At 45.8% G+C, this 11,259-nt stretch overlaps 1 protein-coding gene across 1 annotated transcript; it reads left to right on the top strand.

Moving 5' to 3' along the window:
• Window positions 1-4,256: 4,256 nt before the first annotated feature.
• Window positions 4,257-10,631, top strand: LOC128779906 (rhox homeobox family member 1-like). The gene is made up of 3 exons (XM_053916902.1): window positions 4,257-4,732; window positions 6,825-6,870; window positions 10,515-10,631. Exons 1-3 carry the CDS (start codon window positions 4,257-4,259, stop codon window positions 10,629-10,631), a joined length of 639 nt encoding a protein of 212 aa, XP_053772877.1.
• The last annotated feature ends 628 nt before the right edge of the window (window positions 10,632-11,259 follow it).

The raw sequence follows: 11,259 nt of genomic DNA, 5'->3' as shown, positions 1-11,259 counted from the left end.
CCAGACCCAGAGTGTTAGTATTGCTCCTTTCCCAGCTCAGACGTGACAATCACATCGTGAAGTGTATTTTGTCACCCTTAACATCCTTCGGAGAACCCCACTGCTGGCTCTAACACATTTCCTGGCACAGGGCTCATACACGAAGAAGCCAACACAGGCTTATTGACTGAAGCACATACCGGTACAGAAAGACATAAGGCAAGTATTATTTTCAAGAGAAAATATCCCATGTGCATGGCACACAGCCAGAGGACAATCGCTGTCTCCTCTCTTGGGCTCTTATGAATAAAAAAGTATGAATTCTGACCGAAGGAGGAAACGTGAGGCTGCATGGTGTATGGTGATCTTGAAGTTTTGTCACCGCCTCAATCCTCACAGCACCCCATCGCGATTATTAGTTACAATTGTTGTCCCCATTTTAAAGGTGATTAAAGTGAGGCAACGTGAGACGCAGCAGCTCACCAGATTACCCATATAAGGAGTGGCAAGCAAAGGGAAGATTCAAATGCCAGAACTCTGGCCCCAGGGCTCTTGCTCTCATAAATCCGTCACATCAGACCATGATGACCGGGTACTTTTGCTTAGAGTGGGGCTGCATTTGAATTAAAAAAATAAAATTTTAATTTACCGTTAGAAGTTTAAATAAATACTAGTATGGCCGGTACAGGGGCAGGGCAACAACACACAGCTAGGTTGCGTGAGTGACTGCTTGTTAGATAACAGTGGAGCACACCCCCTGGGTGTCACAGATGTCCTAGCTATTCTAATGCAGACCAGGGGAAAAACCCTGGTATGTCTCACACTCAGTAACTGATCCAAGACTGAAAATGCATCACTGAGGACCTAACCAAGAGAGGGGGAGGCCTGCATAATCTCCAAGAGCCATGGTTAAAGTCAGAGAGAGGCTGTGGGACTGCCACCCGTTGGCATTGCTTTAAAAGTGGAGCGGCCAACATCAAAGAAGTTTTTGCACAGCACAGGGGACCATCAACAAAACGAAAAGACAACTTACTGAGTGGGAAAAAAATATTCTCAAATGATACATTCGATAAGGGCTCGATATCCAAAATATATGAGGAACACATTCAAACTAACACCAAAAAATCCAACAATCCAATTAACAAACGGGCAGAGGATGTGAATAGACATTTCTCCAGAGAGGACCTAGAGATGGCCAACAGGCATATAAAAAAGATGCTCAACACCACTAGTCATCAGGGAAACGCAAATCAAAACCACAAGGAGGTATCACTTTACACCTGTCAGAATGGCTATCATCAAAAAGTCAACAAAAAGCAAGTGTTGTCGAGGATATAGAGAAAAGGGGACCCTTGTGCACTTTGGTGGGATTGTAAGTTAGTATAGCCACTAAGGAAAACAGTATGGAGGTTCATGAAAAAAATGAAAATAGACTACCATCCGACCCAGCAATTCCACTTCTGGGCACATATCCAAAGAAATCAAAAACACTAATTCGAGAAGATGTATGCACCCATACATTCATTGCAGCATTATTTACAATAGGCAAGCTATAGAAGCAACCCAGGTGTCCACTGAGAGACGGGTGGATGAAAATGAATGCAATCTTGCCATTTGCGACAACACGGATGGACCTAGAGGGTATTATGCTGAGTCAAATAAGTCAGACAGAGAAAAAACAAATACTGTGTGATTTCACTTATATGTGGAATCTAAGAGCAAAACAAAACAAATGAATAAACAGACCCATGGGTATAGAGAACAAGCTGATAGTGGCCAAAGTGGAGGGGGTGGGGAGGGGTGAAATAAAAAGGAAAAATGAATAAATAAAACAGGGTGGGATGGGACAGGATCAGATTTCTGAAAACCAGTAGCTGATAGTATCCACCATTTATTTCACTCCTACTATGTGCCAGCTCAGGCCTAAGTGTTGTACAACCAATCAAAATAAAGAAAAAATTAAAAACAAGTAAGAGGACACTCTAATATATCGCAGCAAAGATATCTCTGCTCTCTTTTCACAAAATGTCCCAAAAGTGAGAATGAGAAATGAAGCACCAATAATGCTGATCTCAGTACTTGTCAGGAAGGGCTAAGGGCGGCTGAGTGCCCTAGAGGTTCACACCCAGGGAGAAAACGTGCAAGAGCTGACACTGGGCACAGCCAGCTAGACAGAGAGTTCTCTGTGTTTAGTGGATTACAGATGCCAAGTAGGAAAACCAATGACTACTTGTTTGGAATGACCAGACTGAAGGCCAGAGGAGGGCTATGGGAGGTTCTTTACCCCTGGAGACACACTACCTTTGCAATCAGTCTTCAGGCCTGAAGAATGTCTGTCCGTGAGTCACGAACAGTCTTACCTGCTGCCAATGTTTTTAGCCTCTGAAAAGAAGAACGCTACACCAATCCTCATAACAGTACCCCGTGCCATATTGACTGTGAATGGGGGAAACTTTCATGCCCCTTTCAAGCATTGTTCTGGCCCTGTGTCCCACACTACACTCCTGTATAGAGCTCAGTCCAAGAAACAACGATCTAACCCCGGGGACAAAAGCATACATACACGCGCACAGAGGCACACAGAGATCTTACTTACCCTGAGGACACACACACACACACACACACACACACAGAGATTCTGTCAGCCATCTTCTTCTAGCTGATTCCCTAGCCATAGCCCACAAACAAAGTGGAGGGGCACTTATCCGTTAGGCACAGTCTGAGATGTTCCTAAATCCCATACGTTTAAAGAAGACCCACAAAAAGGTTTAGTTTCTTTCATAAAATGATGCTGAATGCAGTGGTGTTTGCGGTGGTAGACATAGGATAAATTATATATGATACCAAGCATAGGGCCCATTATTAGAAGCAATTGGCAATGTCTGGGATAATAACACCTGTGGAGCATCTACAAAGCACATCTTGAAGGGAGAACCATGGAGCCCCCAGGGAGGCCTGCATCACTTTCTTTTTGAAAATGAATACAATGTTTGTTAATTTTTTAAATATATGTGTATTGATTTGAGAGAGAGAGAGAGAAACGCACATCTGAGGTATGAGACAAACACCAATCGGTTGCCTCCCGAATGCACCCCCACCGGGATCAAACCCAAAACCTAGGCATGTCCTGACCCGGAATCAAGCCCTCTAATTTCTGCTGCACAGGATGTCGCTCCACCCAACTAAGTCACACCAGCCAGGGCCAATTTCATGTTTTGTTTTGTTTTTTTCCTCAGCAAGCGAACAGGACGATACTTCTAGAAAAAGTGAGGGAGGGGGAAAGGAGGAGGCAGCAGGGGCAACAGGTGGAAATTCACCTGACATCCCAGCGGGAGTCCAGGCCAGGGAACCCTGAGCTTGCACGGAAGACCTGCAACCAGAGACTTTGGAGAGGCAGGAAGAAGAGGACGCACACACACTCCACTGTGGCGTCCGGAGCCTGCAAAATGCAAGCGTTCTTGGGCGCATTAAGCACTGGGCTGGGTTCTACACTTGCACGCTGACACAGATGCCTGACTAAAACTCTGGGGTCCTTGAACTTTCTCAAGGGGTGCATTGAGTTTCTTGCAGAGCGCATCTGACCCAGAATACTGTGCAGACGCAGAGCCAAGGTCCAGCCCCAGGGAAGCACAGCCTGTCCTGCCCTCAGGGTCCTTGCAGAAACTCAGAGCGAGAAACCCTCATAGTTAACCACTCGCACTTAATCACTAGCCCGTGGCCTGCAGGGGATCAAAGGTTGGACCATGACACAATATCCAATCTTTTCCACAAGAGCTCCCGTGGTTATGTGAGATCTCGCACCCCCCACCTTCCCTCCACTGTCGGCCCTTGCCCCCCAAATCAGCTTGCTCAGTTTAGCACGGCCCCTTCCTTCAGGGCAGACACACTGCTAAAGTGGGGAGTAGTAAATGGAGCTTTAAATTAGAACCCCGATTCCACACACCCATGCCCACTCCCAGCACCCTTCCCCCCACTCCCCGCCCCCGCCCCCCCACGTAGTGCCCCTATCTTATGGCCACACCCCAGCTGCTTTCCCGCCTAAGCAACTCCCACCCACCACGACTGGCGGGGGGGGGGGGGGTCAGGGGGCGGGGGGTGGAGTGTGGGAGGAGTGGGGAGGGAGAGAAAGCCAATAGTAATCATCTAAAGCGGAGCACATAGGCACTGAACTTACCTCAGACGGGTCTTAACCCGCACCAGGCGCCAAAAAGAGGATCAGCCTCCGTTCCCAGCCAGCACGTTTCGGGGAGGCGCTCGACTTCGGCAGTTCTGTAGCTATGGATCCTCCGCCCGTGGTCAGCTACTACGACCCCGGCTTGTACAGCCTATGGGACATTTCCTACGAAGTGGAAATAAGTTCTGAATCTGTGCAAGGTGAAGCACCAGAAGCCGAAGAAGAAGGCCACGTTGAGGAAGGAGATCCGGTCCTCACGGATGACATCGACTGCAAAGGCGACATCGACCACGAGGGCGACCACGAAGGTGACAACGACCAGAAAGGCAACGTCAGCCACGAAGGCGGCACGGACCACGACGCCCATGGGAACCACGATGTGGACGAGAACCAAGAGCGCGGAGATGGCGGCCAGGAGCCTGGGCAGCAGCTGGCTGAGGCGGCCCACGTGGCGGCTCCCACGGCTCCGGCGCAGGAGAACCTGCGGCCACGAATCCGCCGCGTGAAGTTCAGGCCAGACCAACGGCTGGAGCTGGAAAGCATTTTCAAGGACACTCAGTACCCGGACTTGATCACAAGGTAAGTGGCGTGCTCCAAGCGGCCCCCCACGTCTCCAAGAGGTTCGGGCTCATTTCTAGGCACTTCTGTCTCTCCCCCGAGCCTTCTCCTCCCCCTTTGAAGCCAAAAAAGCCACCTGTGCTCAGGGTTGGGGGAGGACAATACCTTCTGCACACCAAGGGAAACATTTTCATACAGTCGTCACACGAATCAAGTACGGATACTGGTCAGTGGGCTTGTTTTTAAATTGTGGTAAAATATACTTAAAGATAAAATTTGCTATCTTAACCATTTTTCAGAAGTGTTACAGTTCAGAAGTGTTAAGTACATGCATACTGTGCAATCAACCCCCAGAGCTCTCTTCATTTTGTAAAACTAATACTGCACACGATAAACAACTCTTTATACCCTCTCCCCGGAAACCACCTTTCTACTTTGTGTTTCTGTGCATTTCATTACTCTAGGTGCCTTGTGTAAGTGGAGTCATACAGTGCTTTTCTTTTTCTGACCAGATTATTTCACTCAGTATAATGCCTTAAAGTTTCTTGCATGTTGTAGCATGTGATAGGATTTCCTTCCTTTTTAAGGATGAACAATATTCCATTGTGTGTAAATATCGTATTTTGTTTATCAATTCATTTATTAATGGGCACTTGGGTTCCTTCTATCTTGTGGCTGTTTTTCGTAATGTTGCTATGAACATGGGCGTGCAAAATCAGTTGGGAGCCACCGTTTTTACTTATTTTGTGTATAGGCAGAAGTGGAATTGCTGGGTCACATGGGAATTCTGCTCTTCATCTTTTGAGCAACTGCTCTACTGTTTTCCATAGTAGCTACCACTATTTCACACTCCCACTAGCAGTCTCAAGGATATAAATTTCCCCACATTCTTCCCAACACTTGTTATTTTCTGCTCTTTTCATATTAGTCCTTTTGGTGGATGTGAAGTGGTATCTTATGGTTTTGATTTGCATTTCCCTATTGATAAGTGATGCTGAGCGTCTTTTAATGTGCTTTTTCAAGTACTTTCCCATTTGTATTCCTCATAAGACTCATTTACTTTTCCAAAATTGTTATTGTGGTAAATTACGGAAAACATATAATTTGCCACATGAACCATTTTTAAGTGTACACTTCAGAGGTATTAAGTACATTCTTCTTGCTGGGCAGCCATCACCACCATCCATCTCCAGAACTCGTCAGCCTACAAAACTGAAACTCTATTGTGTAATACCCATACAAGTACCCCATACAAGTGGCATCGGGCAGTGCTTTTTCAGATTCCCATAACAGCACACAAAGCTTCCAATTTCTCATGTCCTCCCCAACAGCTGTTATTTTCTGTTTTGTTTTGTTTTGCTTTGCAGCAGTTAGCCTAAGGGGGTGAGGTAGTAACAGTGTGGCTTGAATTTGCGCTTCCTTCATGATTAATGAGTGATGTTGAGCATCTTTTCATGTGCTCGGCAGCCACTTGTGTATCACCTTTGGAGAAACGTCTACTCGAGTCTCTTGCCCATTTTTTAATCTGGATGTTTCCTTATTGTTGAGTTGCAGGGTTCTTACGATGTTCAGGATATAAACTTTTTTTTTTTTTTTATCAGATATGTGATTTGCAAATATTTTCTCCCGTCCCGTGGGTTGGCTTTTCACTTGATCGGTTGTGTCCTTTCGATGCACAGAGGTTTTTAAGTTTGATGAGGTCCAATTTATCTGTTTTCTCCTTTATTGGCTGTGCTGGTGGCCTCTTTGTGTAAATAAAATTTTTGGAGTCCATGTGAGGAGGATGAGGTACTGCCAAGCAACTACAATGCTGGATCCTTCTTTTATTTAAAATTTTAAAATTTCCTCTTTATACATTTTTTGCATCAAGTCTTACATTTTCAAGTAGTTCACTAAAATTGCTCATCTTGACTTCTGAGTTGTTGATGCCACCTTCAGGTTTGAGGGGAAACGATCTATAAGGCAGGCCTGGCAGGGGAATGAAGGAAAAAATTACTTGGAGAGGTTCTTGAGGGGAGAATGTCAATTTTAAAAGGAGCATAAAATGTATATCCATATACTTCCCTTTATTCACGACTCCAAATACTAAACCTTTGTGGTTTTCTCCCCTCAGGAAGGACATTGCGAGACGCCTAGGCACGACTGAAGCCCGAGTGCAGGTCAGTAAACTTGAAGGAAGCCGTTTGGCAGGGGAGCCAATTTTTTTTTTTTAATTTTTATTGTTATTCAATTACAGTTGTCTGCCTTTTCTCCCCATCCCTCCACCCCACCCCAGCCGAACCCACCTCCCAGGGGAGCCATTCTAAAACCTGCTTCAGGGTGTGAACACCTTTGTCCTAGACATTCATTCTCCAGTTGATGTGTTTTGTTTTCTTTTTTATGTTGGCAGATAAGTTTTGCCCTTCTGAATCTTTGTGGGGCGGGGAATGGGATCTACAAACTCCAACTTATGGTTATTTCCCATTACCAGAGAGAATATGGTTTCTTAAATGGAAATTAAAAAAATAAACTGATTCTCCTGTTCCCCGTACAAAATTAAAGATACAGTGTTTACAAACATAGATATTTATGGCTGTAACCATATACATATGTACATGTATATGTGCACCACTGGGGAGAGGGGTTAGTTCCACCCTTCCCTTCTTAGTTCTTCTGGTTGGTCTAAGACGTGAAGTGACACAAGGCACATTAACAGGAGAAAAAAAAAAAAAAAGGAATTTAATTCGTACATAGGGAGGTCTCACAGAAATGGGACCTGAGGAAATGTCCAAAGCGGGCACCTTTTCCAGAAAGAAACAATATATTTGTGAGGAATCGGCTAGACAAAGGCACTTAGGCCTGTGTGCTTGATCTGTGAAGAATCTAAGCAGAGTTTGGGCTCGGTGGAGTAAATTAGTAAAGGATTAACAACGTTTGTCTATTAGGACTTCTCGGTCCCGAATTCCCTACCTCTGGGGATGAGGTTGTCTCTTTATCTCCCGGTGCAGAGAGGGTACCTTTCATATGGGAGATTTATTTCCTGCTTTTAGGGGGACAGAGACAGGAGAGTCAGAGTGTTCCCCTTGCACCAGCTGTTTCCCAAGTAAGTTTCATTAAAAATAATCCACAGGCCACATGAGCATATTTTGGGGCAGCCGGCCTTGAGCCCCATTAGTACCTTCAGTAAAGCTCACCTCCTTCCAGCACTGGTATCCTTTAAGGAACACTTCTGAGTGGAGTCATGTTGTGGCTCAGTCTGACTTTGGAAGTATTCAAATTAAGGCACAGAGGAGTACGTTATAAGAGGGTCCAATTGTAATAATTTGTGTCAAGCCAAGCACACGCTCCTAGCTAAATCAGTGAATTTATAAGTATTGGGGTGATGGAGTGCTTATCCACAGAATACTGTATGAATAACATGTTTAATTAAGCTGAGCCTCATAGGTGAAGATAGCTTAAGTGTTCCATCAACTTCTCCTCCCCCCTTTGTTTATAAGTATTTGGTGACGCACTGTAAAGTGTGGCCGCCCAAAATTTCACTTTTCTAGATAAACCTTTTGATGAATCAACCTGAAAGCATTGCTAGAATAGTCACATGGTGAGATTGGGGGGACCGTTTACAAGCTTTGGAAGTCTGTCTAAAGAATGAAACAAACAAGGCAAAAGTAATAAGAAAGAAGTTTAGAGAATTACATAGAGTCAAAATCGGCCTTTCAGGTACTACACAACTTCAACGTTTGGAAACTATGAAATGCGTAAATGAATATTTTCTTGAGGAACTCCTAACATCCGAGGATTTGGATTCCATTTTGGTGGCACTGTTTTGAAGAGGAGAGAGCTTTGTGGAATTTGTTTGGTGTGTGTGTGTTGGCGGGGGGTGGGGGGGTGGGGGGTGGGGGGGGTGGCCCTCATTTCAGATGGACTTGTATCTGTGTTATTTTCAAATACTTTTTTTCACTCTTGCAGGCTGTGATGACTAATTAATAAGTCATGGGATCAAAAGGTGACCAAAAAACTATAAGTTGTAGCAAAGTGATATTTCCCCAAAGGAAATGGAAGGACCACGCATGGGTTTATTAGCTTTGCTACAGAGTGCATGTGCGAGTAATGGAAATGGACTGCAGGTTGGGTGGTGGGCTGCTGAAAAGCAGCCCAACAAAGTAGATCATTGAGAAGTGGCATCCTAACACCATAGACAGGGCTCACAGGCCTGGCTCAGGCTGGCTAGGCATACGCAAAGAAAAGAGAAAACCTAAGGTTTGGTGAGCTGCTTTTCCCCTTCCCTGTGTATCCGTGGTGCTCTCTCAGTGGCATTGGGAAACAAATCAGCGGAAAAACTTAGCGTTCTCACCTATTTCCAAACCCTATGGCATGAATTTCCACAAGAAGCTCAGTACACGGTTTTCCTCCTTTCTTTTGCCAATAGAACAGTTTTGTGAAACAGGTGCTGGTAATACAGACCCATTACCAGCCCATTCCACAGCTAGCTGTGGGCTTTGGTTATGTTTATGGAGATTTGACCACTGGTGTATTTGGATCCCCCCAAAGCATGTTTAGACTATGTATTCATGCAGCAGAAAGAGCACAGAGCCTGAGAGGGGAGGGCAAAATGAGGTCTCAGGCAGGGAGAGATGGCCTTTTGTGTCACTTAAAAAGTAGAGTTTGGAAGCTTAAAGGATTCAAATACAACGTAAACCCTCACTGAGAAGAGGGTGAAGTCTAACAGACTGTTTTGTTGGTTTGCAGAAATAGTTGGCAGATATTAAGGGAGGAAAGATGTTATGATCTCTTACCCTTGCAGTTGTATCTTCCTAAAATGCGTGTTTCACCTTTTGCGTTATGACTAAGGCATGGGATTGGGACTCCCGGTTGAGGAGCAGCGCCTAGGGTAGGTACCCTGTCATACTGGACAGCAGCGGCTCTGGGCCAGGATCCTGGAATGGTAGCCAGAGCAGGGTGAGCTGACCTGGTCCTGAGCCCAGGAACGTCTGTAGGGTGGGGCAGGGTGGAGCGTGAGGAATTGACAATGGTTCCGATGGTGTGCCTGTTTCCCCTAAACTTTTGGGTGCCCCCAATTTTTTTTGAGAGTTTTAGTCAAGTGGGGGTTGGTCGAGTTGGACTCAGCACTCCTGTCAAGGCCGTCTCCAGGGATTTCATCAACTCTCATGGCCCAGTAGACAAGCCCCAAACTCCACGGGACCCCATGACCACCCCTTCCTGGCTAGAGCACCTTTTTAACTCTCGAGAGGTTTCGGAGAACTAATGACCCCTTAGACTTCCTTGAAGGAAACCTTCTGTCTAAAAATCCAGGATCTTCCTTCCTATTAATCATTTACTCCTGGCGGAAGACTGGATTTTCAAATTGGGAGCCCTTACATTCGGTATGATTTTAGGTAGGGCCACTAATTACCACGCCCCAATCTCCCCACCAACAATGTGACACTATCCCTAGTGAGGAGAAGGCAGAATCCGGATAATCGGCTGATAGTCAGCTGTCAGGACACAGACATTTCTTTATCCTGTTACCAAGCAGTGGTGCAACTCAAGCTACACCTGCATCCAACACCTGACTGAAACCATTAGAATATTAAAATTGGGAGGAATGAGCCTATTCCAGAACTTGGCACGTAATGGGTGCTCACTAAAGGTGAGCTGCGGGGAGCAGGTGGTGTTAACTTTCTTTAGGCATTTTAGCAATAAGTAAATAGCTTCTTCTGATGCAGTTTTAAGTCTCAAAGGCATATAATGTTACATGTTGAGGTTTATTTTACGATCACACCAACTGTTCGATTTAGTGACCAACTGTTTTCTGCTCTGACTGTAGGTTTGGTTTAAGAATAGGAGGGCCAAGGACTGGAGAAATAAGAAACGACTGATGCTGACGGATGCACCACCTGCTACCCTGAACCACCTATACTTCATGGTGTTGGCGAAGCCCTAGAATGCCTTCCTTGTTCACGAGCCAGATCGGGTGCCACTGACCCTAGGCCACCCCGGCCCCCCTTACCTTCTCTGCACTTGTGTTATCAATAAAGAGGTGAATTGTCAATATGTCTTTGTGGTGCCACCTGCGACGAGTAGGGTATGTATGCCTGGACGTTGTTAAGAAAATGCCATTTGAACAGAATGACAAGGAGGCGTCCTTTCATGAGATGACCTCCCTGAGTCACTATCAGTAGGCCCTGCACATCCCAGGAATTTCCCAAGTGCCCATGGCGAGCTTGCGCTGACCCTTGTATTCTTTCCCCCTCCCCACAATAACCCCATCCTCATCCCCACCCTGTGCCTTCAGGACCACAGATATATGCAAGACTGGGCGGGGAGAGTCCCTAGTGAGAGAACAGTGTTTCCGGACAGGGGTGCGTTCCGTTTACACTGACAAGTTCAGGCTGAACACTCGGAGGGAATCTTCCTGGCAGGCTTCTCTAGGGCTTTATGGGAAGGTGACCATCAAACACTCATCCAGTGTGCTCCAATTTCTGTACACCGCCCTCCCTTTTTGTGGAGTTGATTGGGGAATATTCTGGCCCACAGGTTCTGCTGCTTCAAATGAAAAATGAGAGGAGATT

Source organism: Desmodus rotundus, chromosome X, assembly GCF_022682495.2.
Source record: "Desmodus rotundus isolate HL8 chromosome X, HLdesRot8A.1, whole genome shotgun sequence".
Classification (NCBI taxonomy): domain Eukaryota; kingdom Metazoa; phylum Chordata; class Mammalia; order Chiroptera; family Phyllostomidae; genus Desmodus; species Desmodus rotundus.
Note: the sequence above shows the minus strand (reverse complement) of the source record. Positions and strands in the feature narration are given on the sequence as shown.

What these genes read in the sequence shown, in the direction of transcription:
- LOC128779906 (XM_053916902.1), top strand. Translation starts at nt 4,257, where the DNA reads ATGGATCCTCCGCCCGTGGTCAGCTACTACGACCCCGGCTTGTACAGC. An exon ending in TACCCGGACTTGATCACAAG is followed by an intron (nt 4,733 to 6,824) that starts GTAAGTGGCGTG and finishes TTCTCCCCTCAG; the next exon opens with GAAGGACATTGCGAGACGCC. An exon ending in CGACTGAAGCCCGAGTGCAG is followed by an intron (nt 6,871 to 10,514) that starts GTCAGTAAACTT and finishes CTCTGACTGTAG; the next exon opens with GTTTGGTTTAAGAATAGGAG.